The sequence below is a fragment of the Hyla sarda genome, chromosome 8 (genome assembly GCF_029499605.1).
Source record: "Hyla sarda isolate aHylSar1 chromosome 8, aHylSar1.hap1, whole genome shotgun sequence".
NCBI classification, from domain to species: domain Eukaryota; kingdom Metazoa; phylum Chordata; class Amphibia; order Anura; family Hylidae; genus Hyla; species Hyla sarda.
Window position 1 is genome coordinate 185,258,119 of NC_079196.1, and position 22,633 is coordinate 185,280,751.

General features: G+C 41.9%; 1 protein-coding gene across 3 annotated transcripts in view; it reads left to right on the forward strand.

Annotated features, from left to right (window-relative positions):
- NAGA (alpha-N-acetylgalactosaminidase) overlaps window positions 1-22,633 on the forward strand; it is a 54,165-nt gene that overhangs the window by 7,951 nt on the left and 23,581 nt on the right. The window contains exons 1-4 of one of the 3 annotated variants that reach the window (XM_056537143.1): window positions 3,190-3,213; window positions 5,518-5,688; window positions 11,695-11,869; window positions 12,754-12,931. In XM_056537143.1, coding sequence (XP_056393118.1) covers window positions 5,534-5,688; window positions 11,695-11,869; window positions 12,754-12,931 — 508 coding nt within the window. In that variant the 5' untranslated portion in view covers window positions 3,190-3,213; window positions 5,518-5,533. Of the gene's footprint in view, window positions 1-3,189; window positions 3,214-4,267; window positions 4,371-5,517; window positions 5,689-11,694; window positions 11,870-12,753; window positions 12,932-22,633 lie in introns of those variants that run through there. The other 2 variants (XM_056537142.1, XM_056537141.1) reach the window with 2 other exon arrangements.

A 22,633-nucleotide genomic window follows, 5' to 3' on the forward strand; every position in this document is an offset into this window, starting at 1 on the left:
TTCTATTCTTGTTGTTTAGCCTACTCTATTTCCGTTCTTTGTTGTCTTTTTATCCTCCACTTTGTTTTCCTATCTTTGCTTCTATTTCCTGTTTCTTGCTGTGCTGAAAACTTTTTTTTTTGTTCCGCCCTTTACCCATCCTACTCTTTTCCCGGGTCTGCCCCCTTATACACAGCACACTAATATAATCAGCCCTGGTTGGGATACACTGTCCTACACACACAAAAGGGACTACAACTCCCAGCATGTGTCATTCAGGAGTCTTCAGTCTGTGGTATAAGATCAGCATGCTGCCTCTGTAGACTCCTGGGGGTTGTAGTTCACCACACCTCTATAGGGTATACACCAGTGTTTCCCAACCAGGGTGCCTCCAGGTGTTGCAAAACTACAACTCCCAGCATGCCCTGACAGCCTTTGGGCATGCTAGGAGTTGTAGTTTTGCAACAGTTGGAGGCACACTGGTTGGGAAACACTGGTGTAACATGTGTATGCTGAATAGGCTAGAACAGTGTTTCCCAACCAGTGTGCCTCCAGCTGTTGCAAATCTACAACTCCCAGCATGCCCAAAGTCTGTCAGGGCATGCTGGGAGTTTGCAATAGCCGGAGGCACACTTGTTTGTAGCATACACACACACACACACACGAGGGACTACAACTCCCAGCATGTGTCATTCACATATAGAGATCCAGTATGAGAGGAATGAAAAAAGGATTTTGAAATATTTTTAAGAAATCCCACAGCAATAAAGATTTTAATCACCCCCCCCCCCCCTTTTCTATTTTCCAAATAAATGTAAAAAAAAAATAATTCATTTTTTTTCTATATGGATTTTTTTCTTGGAGTTTGCTTGTTATTTGTTTTTGTGGATTCAGGATAAGATTTTGTGTGCTGGATCACCCCTTTTTAAAAGGGTGTTCCAGAGAAATGTTTTTAAAAATCAACTGGTGCCACAAAGTTATATAAATTTCTGAATGACCTCTGTTAACAAATTAATGCCTTCCAGTACTTATTGGCTGCTGTTTGCCTTAGGGAAAGTAATGTAGTTCTTTCCAATTTCACACAATTCTCCCTGATGCAACTCTGTACGTATCAGGAACTGTCTAGAGCACGAGAGGGTTACTCTAGGGGTTCCTGACATGGACAGTGATGGCAAGACTTTGTGGCACCAGTTGATTTAAAAAGAAAAAAATTCTCCAGTGCTCCCATTTACTATAGATTAAAAAAAACTAAAAAGAATTCTGAATGGACGCTACAAAGGTGCTAAACAGCTCATTAAAAAGGAATGTATCAGAAATTGACCTATTGTTCAAACCGAGTTTTTGTGTTAACCCCTTTTAAAGGAGTACTCCAGAATGTAAAAATTGTCCCCCATACTGCCGGCAGTAGAAAAATAAAGATGTACATACCTTCCTTCCCTCCCCCGGGGCCTCCGGTAACCGGCTCCGGTCTCCGCCACGATCCTCTTCCTGATTGCCGGTGGTCGGCGAGTCATACTGCGCTCTGCCAATCGCCAGCCGCAGTGAAGTCCCGACTCGGCCGGTGATAGGCTGAGCGGCAGTGTGACGTTTTCGGCCCTGGCAGCAGGTTTTGGTGTAGTGAAGAATTTTTGTGTCTTGAAGCATTCTCACACTGCCACTCAGCAACCAGGAAGAGGATCGTGGTGGAGAGCAGAGGAAGGTATGTACATCTTTTATTTTTTTTACTGCCGGCAGTATGGGCCCCAATTTTTATATTCTGGAGTTCTCCTTTAAGGACTCAGCATTGTTGCATTTTCATTTTTTCCTCATCACCTTCTAAAAATCATAACGCTTTCAATTTTGCACAGAAAATTCCATGTCATGGCTTAATTTTTTTGGGCCACCAATTCTACTTTGCAGTGATATTAGTCATTTTACCCAAAAATCCACAGTGAAATGAAAAAAAAATTCATTGTGTGACAAAATTGAAGAAAAATGTCATTTTGTAACTTTTGGGGGCTTCCATTTCTACGCAGTGCCTTTTTTCTGTAAAAATGATCTTTATTCTGTAGGTCCATACGGTTAAAATGATACCCTACTTATATAGGTTTGATTTTGTTGTACTTATGGAAAAAATCATAACTACATGCAGGAAAATGTATACGTTTAAAATTGTCATCTTCTGACCCCTATAACTTTTTTTTCTTTTTCCTCATACGGGCCGGTATGAGGGCTCATTTTTTGCACCGTGTTCTGAAGTTTTCATGGGTATCATTTTTGTATTGATCATACTTTTTGATCGCTTTTTATTCTTTTTTTATGATATAAAAAGAGACCAAAAATACGCTATTTTGAACTTTGCAATTTTTTTGCGCATACGCCATTGACCATGAAGTTTAATTAATGATATCTTTTTATAGTTCGGACATTTATGCATGCGGCAATCCCACATATGTTATATTTTTATTTACAAAGGTTTTTTTTTTATGGGAAAAGGGGGGTGATTCAAACTTTTATTAGGGAAGGTGTAAATGACCTTTATTAACTTTTTTTCACTTTTTTTTTTGCCGTGTTCTAGCTCCCATAGGGGGCTATAACACTGCACACATTGATCTTTTACCATGATCCCTGTAAAGCCATAGCTTTGCATGGATCAGCATAATAGGGGGTTGATTGTTCAAGCCTGTAGGCTTTGAGCAATCAAACGCCGATCGGACGCAACGGAGCAAGGTAAGGGGGCCTCCGCTCGTATCCTAGCTGATCGTGACATCGCGATTTTTTTTTCGACGCGTCTGAAGGGTTAATAGCGCGTGGCACTATCAATAGCAGCCGGGACCAACCCGGTGTAATGCGGGGTCACGGCGAGACCCTTTTTTAAACACCGGGACCGGGCGCAGGGCGTACAGGTATGCCCTGCGTCCTTAAGAGGTAAAGGGGTATTCCAGGATTTTTTTTTATTTGACTATACTACAGGGGTTGTAAAGTTAGTGTAGTTCATGATATAGTGTGTGTGTGATAGTTTTCTCACAATTCTTATGTGATTTTCACACCAATATTTATTTTTAACAGAATACAAAATTACTGTAATCTCGGATTTTTCCCAGGTTGCAATGCGGCCGAGACCTGACTCGCTAGTCAGCTGATGACAGGGAGCCTGTCTGCTTCAAAGGGGGGAGCGATCGCTTGGTGGGAGAGAGAGAGAGATCAGTCTGCAACTAATGCAACAGCTGTAGGCACCCTGATTGAAAACCACAGGTCTTTTGAATGGATGAAGCTCATTAATGTTTCAATGGGTGGGGTTGCTGATGTGTGGGAGGGAGGAAAATGGAATTGTGGGATTTGTAGTAAAAAAAAGAAAAGTCAAACAGGAAATGCCTGTTCACAAACAGCTAGCCACAGTGTTATGGTAATCTCACAACATAGCCATTTAGCCCCAAGCAAGCGCAGATCCTTTCTATGCATGTCAATTACTGTCTGCCAGGTACATACTAAAATCACCATATGGTGGTTAACCCCTTTTAAACCTTTTTTTTATTTTTAAATAATTTTACTATTTATATTATTAAAATAATCTTCATTTTTGACCACTAGGCCTTAATCTAAGCTGAGACTTTCTGTTCTGTCTACAATAAAGAGAATGCTGCTGGAAAATGATCAGGACAGCATTACAGTAAAATGGTGACACCAGTAGATAAAGGAGATGATAGCTGATGTTCAGAGCTCTTGCTTCCTGTGGAATGACCTCTTTAGGGGTCCGAGAGTATGTTCAGTAATGTTTCCCTTTCATGTCAATAGGACAGCTCTTTTTTTATTGTTGCCTGTACCCATGGGTCTTGCTGTAAAGCATATCTCTTAATGCTGTTAAAGTTGTATTCCATGAAAAACCTTTTTTTATATATATCAACTGGTTCCAGAAAGCTAAACAGATTTGTAAATTACTTCTATTAAAAAATCTTCATCCTTCCAATAATTATCAGCTGCTGAAGTTGAGTTGTTCTTTTCTGTCTGGCAACAGTGCTCTCTGCTGACATCTCTGCTTGTCTTGGGAACTGCAGAAGAGGTTTGCTATGGAGATTTGCTTCTACTCTGGACAGTTCCAGAGACAGGTGACATCAGAGAGCACTTAGACAGAAAAGAACAACTCAACTTCAGCAGCTCTTAAGAAATGAAAGGAATAAAAACAGCTTGGGTAAGATGGCTGTTCTATAATGTACAAAAAATGCAATAAAAATCGCAATAAGAAAATAGAAACCTATATATATATATTTTTTAATCTGGCTCTAATCAGTCAAATTTCCCCAGAACAGGGCCCCAGTCAATTCAGTGGTTAGACACACTACTATCAGATACTTATCCCATATGCTGTGAATAGGGGTAAGAATTTTTTCACTGGACAACCCCTTTAATCAAAGGTGAAGTTTTTTTTGTTTTTTTTATTACAAAGTTTTAAGAGCCCCGGTTTCTACTTGCACACCTTGTCCACAGCCGGACATAGCTAAGTCAACATCTGACAATGCAGGAACCAGAGTAGAACATGTGACAGCCCATCTTGTGACTGTAGCAGCCGTGTTATTAAAGGATTCATGGCTGAATGGTGAAGTCCACTCAGTAATAGCCACAAGCCTGTAAATCAGGTTTTCTTCAAACTGGCGTTTTGCTAAAGTAAATACATATAGTAAGAATGGCTGGTAGCTGTTGTTGTGAGAGGCCAGTTGTTTTAAACAGGTAAAATTGATGTAATGCAATATTTGTCTGACATGGAATACTAAAGTGGCACTTATAGTAGTACTGTGGTGCAGGAACACTTATCTTCCATCCAAAGGCTCGTGGGGGTGTTGGAACCCTGTATCTTAGGCTCTCCCATAGAGATACATGGAGGGGGCATGTCGGACGCTGCTTCGTGCGGGAGTCGATATGCTCCATTCATGGGGTGATCTTTTGGATACGGGATAAGTGTTCCTGCACCACAGTACTCCTTTTAACTTTTATAGGATTGTTCCATCCAGATAGCCCCTTCCAAGCGCCTAAAGTCTGCCTGCTGAGTTTAGAGCACATCCGTGTCGAATTTGCTTCAAAATTCACATGTGTAGCGCTTGGATTTATACCCAGATTTGCAGTAGATTATACCATTGGAAGAGAAGAATTCCTCCAGAACTGGTACTTACTGTCTGCAGTGTAGGGACATCCCTGAAAGATTGGACAATATTGAAATTCTTGATAGAAAGTTTCACTTTTAAACTTCTGTAGTGTGAACTGAGCAGCAGAGTCCCATTGAGATCAATGAGAGTCTGCTGCAAGCAAAATTTCTCTCATGGAAATTCTGTAGTGTGAATGGGCTGTTAGGTTGTTCTTGTTATAATAAACATCAACACAGTCTTTCCCATGCAGCAGGTAGGCATAGTTTGGTGAGGTCGGACACCAACTAGGAGCCCAAAGAGATGGTTAGAGTAACATCAATGATCTTGCACAACTTAATTGTAATTTGTAGCTTGTAAGTAGCACCATATGAAATATAATAAATTTATTGGTGTCCAATAATTGTTTTTCCCAATATTAAAGGCTTTAAGAAGACAAAATGCACTTAATATCTATGGGCATAATCCTTGCCCTAACAACGCTCTGCTCTTCACTGGACAATGGATTGGTCAGGACACCTCCCATGGGCTGGATGACTTGGGAGCGCTATAGGTGCAATATTGATTGTAAAACTGACCCAGAGAATTGTATAGGGTAAGTCTGATTGTAAACTACATGTGGTTTGACTTTCTTTGTTGCTGATATTATTAAAGGGGTACTCCGCCCCTAGACATCTTATCCCCTATCCAAAGGATAGGGGATAAGATGTCAGATCACCGGGGTCCTGCTGCTGGGGACCCCCTGGATCTACCATGCAGCACCCACCTGTAGCGGCTTCCGGAACTGCTGAAGGTCCTCAGGCTGAGTCCATCTCGACCACCGGGACGGAAGATCGTGACGTCACGACTCCGCCTCCGATAGGGGATAAGATGTCTAGGGGCGGAGTACCCCTTTAAAGATGAAAGAAGCCATCTGAATGGTTGCTATAGGCAACTGCACCACTCTTCTACACAGGTTTTTGATAAATCCCCTCTTTACATTTTATGCTGTGTAAATCAATAAAAATAAATATCAGAACACAGCATAAAATCTGCAACATAAAATGTGCACTATATGAACTGCAGCATGAAATACACAACAAATACAGTACAAGGATCTTGTAAGGATCTAGCATAACCTCTGGTTTTGCTGGTTTTGTCAAACCCATTAAGGCAGTTTTTGGTTATACAAAGGTCACAATTTTCTTGTGCAAAATAATTAGTGATTTTTCTGCATTTTTCTGCCATACTTGCTACTTTATTACATGTGAATGGGCTTAGTGGGTCCACATTAACTATAGTTGCCAGAAATTGGTACACATTTTTGCAGAAATTCACCCACGTAGATATGTCTGGTCCTACATTATAAACACAACCCATTGTTTTGAATTGGCAAGGTGTAATGCCTTATCTCACCTGTGGAGGTGCTGCAGGGGAAAACAACACTTGCGTTTCCCAACAGTTTACAACTGATAAGGAGAGTCCCACCAGGTGGACCCTTTAATAGATCAATATATTGTCAAATAACCCTTTTAAAATGTAGGGACTGACCAAGGCGGCGAACCTCTTTAAAGTAATATACCCTTGAGAAAGATCTAACATATCTTGGGTTGTAAAGACCATAGGGTTTTCCTCACAAAAGCACCAAAATCTTTATATATATATATATATATATATATATATATATATATATATATATAATCAACTGGCTCCGGAAAGTTAAACAGATTTGTAAATTATTTCTATAAAAAAATCTTAATCCTTCCAATAGTTATTAGCTTCTGAAGTTTTCTGTCTAACTGCTCAATGATGATGTCACGTCCCGGGAGCTGTGCATGATGGGAGAATATCTCCATAGGAATTGCAAAGCTCCTGGGACATGAGGCATCAGAGAGCAGTTAGACAGAAAACAGCAACTCAACTTCAGAAGCTAATAACTATTGGAAGGATTAAGATTTTTTAATAGAAGTAATTTACAAATCTTTTTTTGTAGAAAAATATTTACCCAAAACCTCAAGGACAGTTTATGAAATTTCTTTGGGGATTAATGGAACAGACCGTGCTTCAATTAACAGTTGTAGTTATTAAAATATCACAATAATAAAATAGTAGTAATAAACAACAGATCCCCTCACAGGGCCCTATGGGGGGGGGGGGGATCTAACAATATACTAAGAATTAATTAAAACAATTACTGATGCCACTAACAGGTAATTTTGTGCGTTCACTTAGTGAATAAGTATATATCATATAAATGTGACTGACGAATAGTTCACTGAAAGGATGTTAAGAAATAACAGTTAACATACAACAATGTTGCTGAAATGTCTTTCAATGAAAATGAATGGTAATAAATATAGAACAGTGTTGCAGTATTATCCTCTAATAGGGGAGATGTGGCCAAGTTGCGGTATCCTCTGGACAGATAATATTAGTAGTCCCAGCAGAGTATATAAAAAATGAATGGCAGTCTATGGGCTTTGTGCGCTGATAAACACCGACTATAGATAAGTGTTGCCGGTGGTGATGGCAGCTGATCCGGATTGCACCGGACCTGTTGTACAAGCCGCCCGTCTGTAGATGCACATGGAAAAACAGCGCTCTTGATGTAAAGGTTAAGCGTTCACCGGTAATTTGATGGAGATCAGTCCACGTTTGTGCCGGGTCAGGTAGAAGACTGTAAGCCGGTTCACCGACATGCTGCAGCGCCTCAGCCTCGTGGATTCAGCGTGTAACGTCACAAGGTACTCTGCTGGAGCGAAGGCCTCACTGAAACAACAATGTAGCAGGAGCCGTGGATATTATCAGCCGTATATGGATCGTCTGGTAGGTATAGCGCAATAAAACTCCAACTTTCGAAGTATTAATATGGAAACCGCACATGTAGATGGCATCAGTTGCCTAGACGCGTTTCAGGGTACTTGAATATCGACCCTTTCTTCAGTAGGGATAATCCCTACTTATCCCTACTGAAGAAAGGGTCGATATTCAGGTACCCTGAAATGCGTCTAGGTGACTGATGCCATCTACACGTGCGGTTTCCATATTAATACTTCAAAAGTTGGAGTTTTATTGCGCTATACCTACCAGACGATCCATATACGGCTGATAATATCCACGGCTCCTGCTACATTGTTGTTTCAGTGAGGCCTTCGCTCCAGCAGAGTACCTTGTGACGTTACACGCTGAATCCACGAGGCTGAGGCGCTGCAGCATGTCGGTGAACCGGCTTACAGTCTTCTACCTGACCCGGCACAAACGTGGACTGATCTCCATCAAATTACCGGTGAACGCTTAACCTTTACATCAAGAGCGCTGTTTATCCCTGTGCATACAGACGGGCGGCTTGTACAACAGGTCCGGTGCAATCTGGACCAGCTGCCATCATCACCGGCAACACTTATCTATAGTCGGTGCTTGCCATCGCAGACAACTATCAGCGCACAAAGCCCATAGACTGCCATTCATTTTTCGTATACTCTGCTGGGACTACTAATATTATCTGTCCAGAGGATACCGCAACTCTGCCTCATCTCCACTATTAGAGGATAATACTGCAACACTGTTCTATATTTATTACCATTCATTTTCATTGAAAGACATTTCAGCAACATTGTTATATGTTAACTGTTATTTCTTAACATCCTTTCAGTGAACTATTCATCGTCAGTCACATTTATATGATATATACTTATTCACTAAGTGAACGCACAAAATTACCTGTTAGTGGCATCAGTAATTGTTTTAATTAATTCTTAGTATATTGTTAGATCCCCCCCCCCCCCATAGGGCCCTATGAGGGGATCTGTTGTTTATTACTACTATTTTATTATTGTGATATTTTAATAAATACAACTGTTAATTGAAGCACGGTCTGTTCCATTAATCTCCAAAGAAATTTCATAAACTGTCCTTGAGGTTTTGGGTAAATATTTTTTTCTACAAAAATTTTTTCTTCTGCACCTAGGGTATAGGTGCTTACCCAAGTTAAACTCGGACTAGTGTATTAATTGTGAGCTGCACTTATCCCCTTTTTTTCTTTAATTTACAAATCTGTTTAACTTTCCGGAGCCAGTTGATATATATAAAAAAAAAGTTTTGGCCTGGAATACCCCTTTAAGAGGGATGCAGCTCTTTTGATGGCAATGGGATTCCCCTGCACCTTGTCTGGTATTGCAGTTTGAAGAACGGGACTGATCTGCAATATCTGGCTCTACACAAGGACATAAATAACTCATAAGAGTGTATAGAAGATTAAACGGAGCAACTTATTGTACTTCATCAGAATAAAGGAATCTTGTCGTCAGCTGTAACCTGGTGAGTTGCTTTATTTAATCTTCTATACACTGTCATGTATCTATGGACTTGCCTGACACGAACGTTGAGCACCACAAACTGCTCATACAGCCCAGATAGCGTTCTGTACGTATGATCCGAGAGTGCAGAGGATAGCTCTATATCAGCAGCAGTAGCCAGGTACGATCCGTTCTACATGTCTTATAGTTACATAAATAACTAATTTGATTTGTACTGACCACAAGTTGTTCTTAAAGGTTGTGTCCACCTTTTAGCAAGGACATCTGTTGATGATGCACCATGTGATAAGAACAGACTAGTTAATCTTTATAAGATATTAACTGTCCTTTCTGCCAAAAGATGGACACTTTAACCTGGAGAAGGGTTCAGCCCTGTTGTAATAACAAAAATAATTTTCCAGCTTTACTTCTCTATATGTTGATTCTTGAACTGCAGATTAAGGAAGAAGTTTAAATGAGAAAAAAACACATAAAAAGAAGCGGTGAGCAACTATTAGGAAATCCCAATCAGTCTGTACATGAAATATTTCAATGTAATCATGGTCTTAAACACACTGACCGCATGCCATAGCATAATACAGCATAGTTATACCAAAATGCTAGAATGTTCATTACAGATTTAGAAAAATGGCAGAACAGAATTCTTTGGGCTCATACATATGGTAGAGTCCCTAGGGTTTTTTTTATGACAAAACTGTTTGCCCTTCTTAAAACTAAGCACATCATTGTTTTTCTTGTGAAATTCACAATAAGTTTGATGTGTCACATGACCCTCTTCCTATTGAAAAAACAAAAGTTGGATTCAAAATGGTCGACTTCAGAATGGCCACCATGGTCACCACCCATCTTGAAAAGTTTCCCCCCTCACATATACTAATGTGCCACAAACAGGAAGTTAATATCACCAACCATTCCCATTTTATTAAGGTGTATCCTCATAAATGGCCCACCCTGTACATTAGTGGTTTGGGGTTATTGCAGGGCTTCACAAATCCCAGGCACTAGGTCGCCATGGCAATTGAACATTTTGTGGTGGCTTCTAGGTTATTTTCAGTCTTCCCAATATACAGTAGATAGTTCATCTAAAAAATTTTTTTTTACTCATTTCATTTCCACACTGATCCACCGTTCTGACTGAGGTCGGCATTGCTGTTAAATGCGCAGTGGTGTCAGGTGAGAGCTCAAAGGCCTTGGCGGTCACACTCCATACTTAGAAGTACAAAAAACGTGACTGCCGAGGCTGCTGATTGGCTGTGACGGTCACGTGACATCTGCTGCTCCTGTAACACCAGAGCGCTGACTGAAGACTTCATCTGCCGAACACCTGTGCGCCGACCACAGGCAGAAGAAGGAGTCAATGCGGGAATGGAGGCAAAGGCAATTAAAAGTTTGGGGGGGGGGGGAGATGAGGGGATACTAATGACTGTGACACTGTAAGAAATGAGGGGACACTAATAACTGTGACACTGTAAGAAATGAGGGGACACTAATAACTGACACTGGGAAAGATGAGGGGATACTAATAACGGACACAGGGTGAGATTAGGGAACACTTAATGACTGACACGGGCAGTTGAGGGGACACTAATAACTGTCACACAGGGGAGAGATAAGACGACACTAATGGCTGATCATATGATGTTACGTAATGTTATGTCCTGGCTTTTAACTTTTTTTGCTGGCTCCTAGATTCATAAAAAATTTGTCAAGCCTTGGCTTATGGAAACTATCCCTTTCGTACTCCAGGTGGACTAGAGTGTTAAGCGGGTAATGCTTATATTAGCTGATGGTCTAAGGTGAAGAAAGGTTGGGTTAGTACCTAATATCCCTAAATATCTAGGCACTTTATTAAATAAAAATAAAACCTAACAATAAGATGGCAAGAGACAGTATGGAAATCACACACATACTAACTATATATATATATATATATATATATATATATATATATATATATATATATAATAGTGTGTGCGTAAATGGACTTTAAAGTTTTAAATCATATCTGCTAAGTGTGACCTATAAATGTTTTCTCCAACCCCAAGTCAAGGCACAGCAGCCTCCTATTGCCAGTAGTGGACCTCTAGTACATCCATATACCTTTTTAAACATATTAAAAGGGGTACTTTAGATTACACGCTACTTCAGTAATATAACAAATCTGTAAAATACCAAACCATCTACTACATGTTCTGCTGAAGCAGTGATATTAAAGGGGTCATGACTGATCACACAATTTCTTTTAATTGTATATGAATATTTATTTCAGGGCTTTTATTTATAATATTCTTTGTTATAACTTCTAGTCAAAATCTAATAAAGAGTGTAGCAGATAAAATGGTTGACAGTGGATGGAGAGAGCTTGGTTACGTTTACATCAGCATCGATGATTGTTGGGCCCTGAGGAAAAGAGATTCTAATGGACGACTCCAACCTGATCCAGACAGGTTTCCGAGTGGTATTAAGGCCCTTGCAGACTATGTAAGTAACATTAACATATATACAGTGTGAAAACATTTTATGGGGGGGGTGGTCGTCCATGGTGCTGGACCGGCAGTAATTGCTACCTTAGAGGGGATTTTATAAGAATTTGTTTTATTTGACTATGCTACAGGGGCTGTAAAGTTAGTGTAGTTCATAATATAGTGTATGTACCTGTGTGTGATGGTGATCTCGCAATTCTTATGTGATTTTTGCACCAATATTTATTTTTAACAGCATACAAAATTACTCAGGTCTCGGGTTTTCCCAGGTTGCAGTGGGTCAAGACGTGACCTCACTAGTCAGGTGTGCAAAGGGTGTCTGTCCTGTTCAATGGGTGGAGGGACCGCAGGATGGAAGAGAAATCATTTATGCAACTGCTGTTGGCACCCTGGTTAGAAAACACCAGTCTTTTGAATGGAATGAGCTCATTTGTGTTTCAATAGGAGGGAGGAAAGTGGGAGGGAGGAAGGAAAGTGACTTCACACTTACAAACATTAAACTATGGGATATGTAGTTTAAGAGACTGTACTCCAACAGGAAATATCCTGTTCACAAAAAGATAGCCTTAGCGTTATGGTAATCTCACAATTTAGCCATTTAGCCCCAAGACAAGCGCAGATCCTTCCTAAGCATGTCCATTACTGTCTGCCAGGTACGTACTAAAATCACCTTATAGTGGATAACCCCTTTAAGAGAGTGGGTTGTCTTTATTAGATAATACATTCTGTTGAATATTTAAGATCTCTGTTTGGCATACAAGTAGATTAATTAAATCTGATTATTCTGTTATGGGAAATCCTGTAGAATTTGGATAAAAGGTTTGAGTGATTCATAGGAGTAAATGCAGACTGGCACAATAAAATCAATTCTATACTTCTTAGGTTCATGCCAGAGGTCTGAAGCTGGGTATATATGCTGATATGGGTAATTATACTTGTGGCGGCTATCCTGGGACAACTTTGGACACTATCAAGATTGATGCTGACACCTTTGCGTCATGGGAAGTTGACATGTTAAAATTTGATGGCTGCTACTCAAATGCCTCAGAAAAGGCTTTAGGTATGTCCCCAGCTACAAAGATTATCATCACCCCCATTTGTTCCTGTCTCCAATGTGTTCTCACAGTTAAATTTCTGTATCTCAGGTACACTCGCATTGAAGCCAGTTAACCTATCAGCATGTTTGACATCGATGTACATTGAGGAAAATAATACAAAATACAAGCAAATGATGTTGTTGTTTGAATTTAACCCAAAGATTTTAGTGCTGCAAGACAACAGTGCTAACTACTGAGCCCACGTTAATAAGATAGTAAACGTGATATATACCTTATGAGCCAATGAAGGGGTTTTCCTGGCATGAATTTGTTTTTTTTCTGTTAAATGCCTCTGGTTGCCGTAAACCCTGATTCCCTGTTATTTCTGTTTTGATGGCACCCAGTCGCTGCTGCACTCCAGTTTTTATGCTTGCCATGACACTTTGTTCCTGAATAAAATAGATACATAGGGGGAGATTTAGAAAAGGATTTAGACTGTTTTTCCCATCTAAATTTGTCGCACAGAAAGTCGCAGTCTAAATATGTGCGACATTTTTGCGACTTTTACTTTAGAGGATTTTTAGAACATGATGCATTCTAGTCTATTTCAGACGGAAAAAATGCATTGGTGCTGAATTTATCAAAAGCGACAAGTCGCATCGGCTGAAAGTACGCCGAAATGTCAGACCATACTGGAGCAGGTTTAAATACAGTCTAAACCATAGATCCTGAAGTCTGTGCACAGAATTTATCAAGAGCCGTGCGCCTTTTGATAAATTATGCGCACAATAGACCGGCCTAACCCTCTGTAGTTTGGGCTATATTGAAGCGGGACATAGACAGCTTTGATAAATCTCCCCCATAGTTTATAAGGTTGAAAAAAAGACCAGAGTCAATCAAGTTCAACCTATATCCCTATTGTGTCCCTACTGTGTTGGTCCAGAGAAAAGAAAAAAAAAAAACTTGAGGCTGATGTCCATTGCCCCATGCCAGGGGGAATTCCTTCCCGACACAGTATTCCATGTGTGGTCTGACTTGTGATTTGTACAGCGGTAGAATTATTTCCTTGCCTTGGGTATCTGTGCCCCTTTTGATGCACCTCATGATTTAATTTGCCTTGGCAGCAGCTGCCTGACTACTGTTAAATGGGCACTCTTATTAACCGCTTAACGACCAAGGACGTATATTCACGTCCTTGGCCGGCTCCCACGATATAACGCGGGGTCACGCGGTGACCCCGCGTCATATCGGGTCGGTCCCGGCATGTATCTGAAGCCAGGACCTGGGGCCAATAGCGCGCGGCAGTGATTGCGGTGCCACACACTATTAACCCTTTAGACGCGGCGTTCAAAGTTGAACGCCGCGTCTAAAACGAAAGTGAAAGCTGCCCGGCTGCTCAGCGGGGCTGATCGGGACTACCGCAGTGAAAATGCGGTGTCCCGATCAGCTTGGACACGAGCGGAGGTCCTCTTACCTGCCTCCAGCGTGTCCCCTCGGCGAATGATTGCTCCAAGCCTGAGATGCAGGCTTGAGCAATCGACCGCCGATAACGTTGATCATTGCAGTGAACAGTGCTGGCAATCAGTGTATGCAGTGTTATAGGTCCCTATAGGAGCTATAACACTGCAAAAAAAAAGTGAATAAATGTGATTTAACCCTTTCCTTAATAAAAGTTCAAATCACCCCCCTTTTCTCATATAAAAAAAAACATGTAAATAAAAATAAATATAAACATATGTGGTATCGCCGCATGCATAAATGTCTGAACTATAAAAATATATAATTAATTAAACCGCACGGTCAATGGCGTATGCGCAAAAATAATTCCTAAGTCCAAAATAACTTCTTTTTGGTCACTTTTTATATAATGAAAAAATTTATAAAAAGCGATCAAAAAGTCAGATCAATACAAAAATGGTACCGCTAAAAACGTCAGATCACGGCGCAAAAAATGAGCTCTCATACCTCCCCAAAATAAAAAGATATAGGGGTCAGAATATGACAATTTTAAACGTATACATTTCCGTGCATGTAGTTATGATTTTTTCCTGAAGTACGACAAAATCAAACAGATATAAGTAGGGTATCATTTTAATCATATGGACCTACAGAATAAAGATCAGGTGTCATTTTTACCGAAAAATGTACTGCGTAGAAACGGAAGCCCCCAAAAGTTACAAAATGTTTTTTTTTTTCAATTTCATCGCACAATGATTTTTTTTTTCCGTTTCGCTGTAGATTTTTTGGGTAAAATGACTGATGTCACCGCAAAGTAGAATTGGTGGTGCAAAAATAAGCCATCATATGGATTTTTAGGTGCAAAATTGAAAGGGTTATGATTTTTAAAAGGTGAGGAGGAAAAAACAAAAGTGCAAAAACGGAAAAACCCTCAGTCCTTAAGTCCAAATGTTTTGCTATTGAACTCCTTATAGTAAATAAAAAATCTTTCCAAAGAACTTAGTTTAAAAAAAAATAATAATCATTTTCTCTGTTTTGTGTTTAACCCCTTAAAGGGGTATTCCAGGCAAAAACTTTTTTTTATATATCAACTGGCTCCGGAAAGTTAAACAGATTTGTAAATTACTTATATTAAAAAATCTTAATCCTTCCAATAGTTATTAGCTTCTGAAGTTGAGTTGCTGTTTTCTGTCTGCTTTCTGATGATTCACGTCCCAGGAGCTGTGCAGCTCCTATGGGGATATTTTCCCATCATGCACAGCTCCCGGGACGTGACATCATCATTGAGCAGTTAGACAGAAAACTTCAGAAGCTAATAACTATTAGAAGGATTAAGATTTTTTAATAGAAGTAATATACAAATCTGTTTAACTTTCCGGAGCCAGTTGATATATAAAAAAAAAAAAGTTTTTGCATGGAATACCCCTTTAACCCCTTAAGGACCAGGCCATTTTACACCTTAGGACCAGAGCGATTTTTGCACATCTGACCACTGTCACTTAAACATTAATAACTCTGGAATGCTTTTAGTTATCATTCTGATTCCGAGATAGTTTTTTCGTGACATATTCTACTTTAACATGGTGGTAAATTTTTGTGGTAACTTGCATCCTTTCTTGGTGAAAAATCCCAAAATTTGATGAAAAAATTGAAAAATTCGCATTTTTCTAACTTTGAAGCTCTCTGCTTGTAAGGAAAATGAATATTCCAAATACATTTTTTCTTGATTCACATATACAATATGTCTACTTTATGTTTGCATCATAAAATTGACGTGTTTTTACTTTTGGAAGACACTAGAGGGCTTCAAAGTTCAGCAGCAATTTTCCAATTTTTCACAAAATTTTCAAACTCACTATTTTTCAGGGACCAGTTCAGGTTTGAAGTGGATTTGAAGGTCTTCGTATTAGAAATACCCCATAAATGACCCCATTATAAAAACTGCACCTCCCAAAGTATTCAAAATGACATTCAGTCAGCGTTTTACCCTTTAGGTGTTTCACAGGAATAGCAGCAAAGTGAAGGAGAAAATTCACAATCTTCATTTTTTACACTTGCATGTTCTTGTAGACCCAATTTTTGAATTTTTGCAAGGAGTAAAAGGAGAATTTATACTTATATTTGTAGCCCAATTTCTCTCGAGTAAGCACATACCTCATATGTCTATGTAAAGTGTTCGGCGGGTGCAGTAGAGGGCTCAGAAGCGAAGGAGCGACAAGGGGATTTTGGAGAGTATGTTTTTTCTGAAATTGTTTTTGGGGGGCATGTTGCATTTAGGAAGCCCCTATGGTGCAAGAACAGCAAAAAAAAAACACATGGCATACCATTTTGGAAACTAGACCCCTTGAGGAACGTAACAAGGAATTAAGTGAGCCTTAATACCCCACAGGTGTTTCATGACTTTTGCATATGTAAAAAAATAATAATTTTTTTTCACTAAAATGTGTGTTTCCCCCAAATTTCACATTTTTGCAAGGGTTAATAGAAGAGATGGGGTTAAAAATTTTGGGGGGTATTTTCTGCTGAGTATGGAGGTACCCCATAAGTTGACCTGAAGTGCACTACGGGTGAACTACAATGCTCAGAAGAGAAGGAGTCATATTTGGCTTTTTGAGAGCAAATTTTGGTGCCTAAACAGCAAAAAAAAAAAAAGCACATGGCATACCATTTTTGAAACTAGAGGAACGTAACAAGGAATAAAGTGAGCCTTAATACCCCACAGGGGTTTCACGACTTTTGCATATGTAAAAAAATGATAATTTTTTTTCACTAAAATGTGTGTTTCCCCCCAAATTTCACATTTTTGCAAGGGTTTATAGCAGAAAATACTCCCCTACATTTGTAACCCCATCTCTTCTGAGTATGGAGGTACCTCATGAGTGGACCTAAAGTGCACTGCTGGCGAACTACAATGCTCAGAAGAGAAGGAGTCATGTTTGGCTTTTTGAGAGCAAATTTTGCTCGGGGGGGCATGTTGCATTTAGGAAGCCCCTATGGTGCCAGGACAGCAAAATAAAACCCCACATGGCATACCTTTTGAAAACTAGACCCCTTGAGGAACAGAACAAGGAATAAAGTGAGCCTTAATACCCCACAGGGGTTTCCCGACTTTTGCATATGTAAAAAAAAAAAAAAAATTCACTAAAATGTGTTTCCCCCCAAATTTCACATTTTTGCAAGGGTTAATAGCAGAAAATACCCCCCAAAATTTGTAACCCCATCTCTTCTGAGTATGGAAGTACCCCATAAGTGGACGTATTATCTGGGCAAGTGTCGCACTGATATGTGGTGTCCTTCCGTATCCCCCTCCTGCTACACACTCTGCATCTTTTCTGGGTTCGTCCCTTCTTTCCACTGTGGGGGATCACACCTGGAAAGTGTTGGCCTGGGACGATCCTGGCGCCTATAACTCCAGACCCTTGGGAAGTCCGGCCTGATCTTTCCCGGTCGCCAAAGATCAGGAACCTTAGGACTTCTTCTTGGTACTGGAGGAATGTCCCTGTGTTGCCAGCGTACTGGAATAGTACAAAAGCGTTGTACATGGCAACCTGTACCAAGTAGACCGCAACTTTTTTGTACCATGCCCGTGTTTTCCACATGGCGTGTTATGGCTTAAGGACTTGATCTGAGAGATCAACTCCCCCCATATATCGATTGTAGTCCAGAATACAATCGGGCTTGAGGATCGGTCCCACGGTACCTCGCACAGGGACAGGGGTGCTGCCATTCCCATGAATAGTGGTGAGCATAAGGACATCCCTCTTATCCTTATACTTCACCAACAACAGGTTATCATGGATCAGGGCACGGGACTCACCCTTGGAGATAGGCATCTGGACCAAATTTAGAGGGAGGCCTCTCTGGTTCTTCCGCACGGTCCCACAAGCGGACTTGGATCTGGCGGAAAGGGATTTGAACAGAAGGATGCTGGTATAAAAGTTATCCACGTATACGTGGAAACCCTTATCCAGCAATGGGTGCACAAGGTCCCAAACGAGTTTCCCACTAACACCCAGAGTGGGGGGACATTCTGGGGGTTCAATACGGGAATCTCGTCCCTCATACACTATAAACTTGCAAGTGTACCCGGAGGTACTCTCACAAAGTTTAGAGCGTCACGCCATATCGCGCCCGCTTCGAGGGAATATACTGGCGGAAGATGAGTCTCCCCTTAAAACTGATGAGAGACTCATCTACAGAGAGGTCCCTGAGCGGTACGTAGGCCTCCAAAAATTTGGCACCAAAGTGATCGATGACCGGACTCACTTTGTAAAGCAGGTCATAGGCGGGATCACCTCGGGGCGGACATGCCGCATTATCTGCATAATGCAGGCATTTCCGAATGGCCTCGAACCGCCTCCATGTCATCGCCATACTGTAAAGCGGGGTCTGATAGGACGTCCCCGCTCCAGTAATGACGAGCACTTGTTTTTTTTTCCATGCCCATACGCAGTGTGAGGCCCCAAAATGTCCTTATTTCCGCTGCATCAATGGCGTGCCATTCATTGGGTCTGGCCAAAAGCGAATCGTGGTGGTGAGCAATGAACTGCTGGGCATACAAGTTTGTTTGTGATTGACCAGGCTGTCACTGAAAAAAAAAACTTCCAGATCAGTGAAGCCAGCATGGTCAATCCGGATTCCTGAGTTGCCAACAATCTCCGGAATCCGTGGCTGATAACCCTGTGGGGGGGTCCAGACAGGGTCATCGGAAGGGGGCTCCGGTGCACTTGTCTGGGGGGCCGGACTCCTATTACGAGCGGCATTGCCACTCGTACTAGTGTCGGCCTGTGGGTCACTCTCATGGGGGGTGCGTGGCTTCGCCTGGAGGCCGTACAGGGGACTCGTCATCACTACTAGATGATGAGGAAGGCGAGGAAGAACGCAAAAATGTAGGATCTTCCTCGTCCTCACTGGCAGATTAGGAGTCTAAGGCTAAAAAAGCGTAAGCCTCTGCTGCCGAATGCCCGGCGGTCCATCGCCTTTTTTTCTACGGTGGCGGGGGGGAGGGGGGTGTGCGGGGGGGGGGGGGGGGGGGGCGGTGAAGTATGTAGTGTGTGGTGCTTGTTGCTTGTAAAAGTGCACAACAGTAATAGAAAAAAAAATAAAATGAGCTGCAGCCCCCCCCCCCCCCCCAAAAAAAAAGGGATGGCGCACACAGCTCCCTGAACCCCTAATAGGACCCGGGGTAAGGGATCAGACCCTAAAAGGACCCTGGGGGACCTATTAGGGGGTCGGGGGGGGGGGGGGGATTTTTTTTTTTACTTTTACTTTTTTTACTTTTATTAACTCCTACCTGTCCCTGCAATCTGCTGTCCCTATTCTAAGGCTGGTGAGGGGGCTCCGGAGCTCCGAGGGGGGATCCACGGTCTTCTCCTCACTGCTTCACCCACTGACTGAAGACAGAGAGTGGGTGCAGCAGCGGGAAGGGACAGTTAACCCCTCCTCTGCCGCGCTACTATTGGTCAGAGGATCGCCGGCCAATAGAAGCGTTGCTGGGGAGGTGACAGTATTGTCACCTCTCCCCAGCAACGGCAGGTGATTGGCGGTGTATTGTACACCGCCGATCACCATCTAGTTCCGGGTCATCGGGTCAACACTGACCCGAATGACCGGAATCACCGCAGATCGCTCGCACGACCGCCGACATGTGGGGGTCCTGGGACCCCCCTCGGCGTTTGCCTCGGACGCCAGCTGAACGATTTCAGCAGGCGTCCGGTTTCGCAACCCGCCTGGCGGGATGCGAAATTCGCCAGGACGTATGAGTACGTGTCTGGTCCTTAAGACCCAGGGCGCGGGGACGTACTCATACGTGGATTAAAGAAAACACTTCTTAGTCCTCAGTGTCTTATCATCTGTGGTGAGTGTGCAATAGACATTTGACACTAGGTCATATAAAAACTGCCAGCTAGTAATATATAATCAACTATTTAATCAACTATTTATTAAAATAAGATGAAATAAGATAAATAGATATATATGCAATATCTGGAAATCTGCCCCCACAGGGCGTTGTGGTTAATAGGCTGACTCCAGAATACCAATATCAGTATAATATAAATAATGGAAAATACAGATAATAAAATGCAGATACTAAAAATTCAGTCCACCTGCTATGAAAAATGATCTCGCAAACTGGATAACCTATAGATCAAAATTATCAGAATAAATAATGTATTGTCCCAAATATATTATTGCAAAATTGTGTATGTAACAGTTCCGTTCAGTTCAGTTTATCCTGTGAACAAATGTATCTGATCCCATAGATGTAACTATTCCTGTAAAATATTCATATGGCCACAAAGGGTGAAAAATGAATCCAAATCCGGATCTGTAAAATAAAATTGTATCCAATCTATAGAGACATGTCCAGATTCGGCGATCCTGTCAGAAAGAAAGTTTGGCACTTAGTGCCACTCACCACTCCTGGATTTTGGTGGAGGTGTAGCGTCAGTGAGATAATTCTCTGTTTCTGAGGTGGCGACACCCGTGCAACAGGCATCCCGGCACATCGCCCCCCCATGACCGCGATGGGCGCAAATCGCAGGTCAATTCAGACCTCCCCTCCTATCCCTGCTATTGGTCGGCTGAGCGACCGACTGATAGCAGACTGGGGGGGGGGTTAAAGTTCGGTTCCCCCGCTTTGCCCACCTATCGGTGTCCGGGCAAAACTAGGGAACTGTCCAGGGACCGGCGCCGAAGGTCCCTTATCCCGGAGCGTGATCCTCCATGCGGGGTCTCAAACTGTTGCCCTCCAGATGTTGCAAAACTACAACTCTCAGCATGCCCAGACAGCAGTTTGCTGTCTGGGCATGTGCGAGTTGTAGTTTTGCAACATCAGGAGGGCCACAGTTTAGAGACCACTGGAGAGTGATTTACAACCTGAACCCCTCTAAATCTTGCAAAACTACAACTCCCAGCATTCAGGAACAGCATAAGGCTGTCTTGGCATGCTGGGAGTTGTACTTGCGTGCCTCCAGCCGTTGCATAACTACTTCTCCCAGCATGCCCTTCCGCAATCAGTACATGCTGGGAGTTGTAGTTTTGCAACAGCTGGAGGCACACTGGTTGGAAAATACTGAGTTAGGTCATAGAACCTAACTCAAGGTTTTCCAACCAGTGTGTCTCCAGCTGTTGCAAAACTACAACTCCCAGCATGCATGGTCTGTCAGTGCATGCTGGGAGTTGTAGTTTTGACCCCCCTCTCATGTGAATGTACAGGCTACATGCACACTGGCGGCAGATTACAGTGAGTTCCCCGCTTCAAGTTTGAGCTGCGGCAAATTTTCCGCCGCAGCTTAAACTCCTAGCGTGAGACTCAGTGTAATCCGCCGTCAGTGTGAATGTAGCCTAAAAACACTACACTACACTAACATAAAATTAAGAGTAAAACACTACATATACACACGTACACAGCCCCCCCTACCACCCCCTTCCCCAATAAAAATGAAAAATGTATTGTACGGCAGTGTTTCTAAGATGGAGCCTCCAGCTGTTGCAAAACAAAAACTCCCAGCATTTCTGGACACCAATTGACTGTCCAAGTATGCTGGGAGTTTTACAACAGCTGGAGGCACCCTGTTTTGGAATCACTGGCATAGAATACCCCTATGTCCACCCCTATGCAAGTCCCTAATTCAGGCCTCAAATGCGCATGGCGCTCTCACTTTGGAGCCCTGTCGTATTTCTAGGCAACAGTTTAGGGCCACATATGGGGTATCGCCGTACTCGAGAGAAAGTGCCTAACAAATTTTGGGGGGCTTTTTCTCCTTTTACCCCTTATGAAAAGGAACAGTTGGGGTCTACACCAGCATGTTAGTGTAAAAAAATAAACATTTTTACACTAACATGCTGGTGTTGCCCTATATATGAAAAATGTTGCACAGCCCACTGTTCCAAAGATCTGTCAGACACCAGTGGGGGTAAATGCTCACTGTACCCCTCATTGCATTCTATGAGGGGTCTAGTTTCCAAAATGGTATGCCATGTGTTTTGTTTTTTTTGCTGTCCTGGCACCATAGGGGCTTCCTAAATGCGACATGCCCCCCGAGCAAAATTTGCTCTCAAAAAGCCAAATATGATGCCTTCTCTTCTGAGCATTGTAGTTTGCCCGCAGTGCACTTCAGGTCCACTTATGGGGTACCTCCATACTCAGAAGAGATGGGATAACAAATTATGGGGGGGGGGGGGGCTTTTCTTTTATTAACCCTTGCAAAAATGTGAAATTTGGGGGGAAACCCACATTTTAGTGAAAAAATTATATTTTTTTT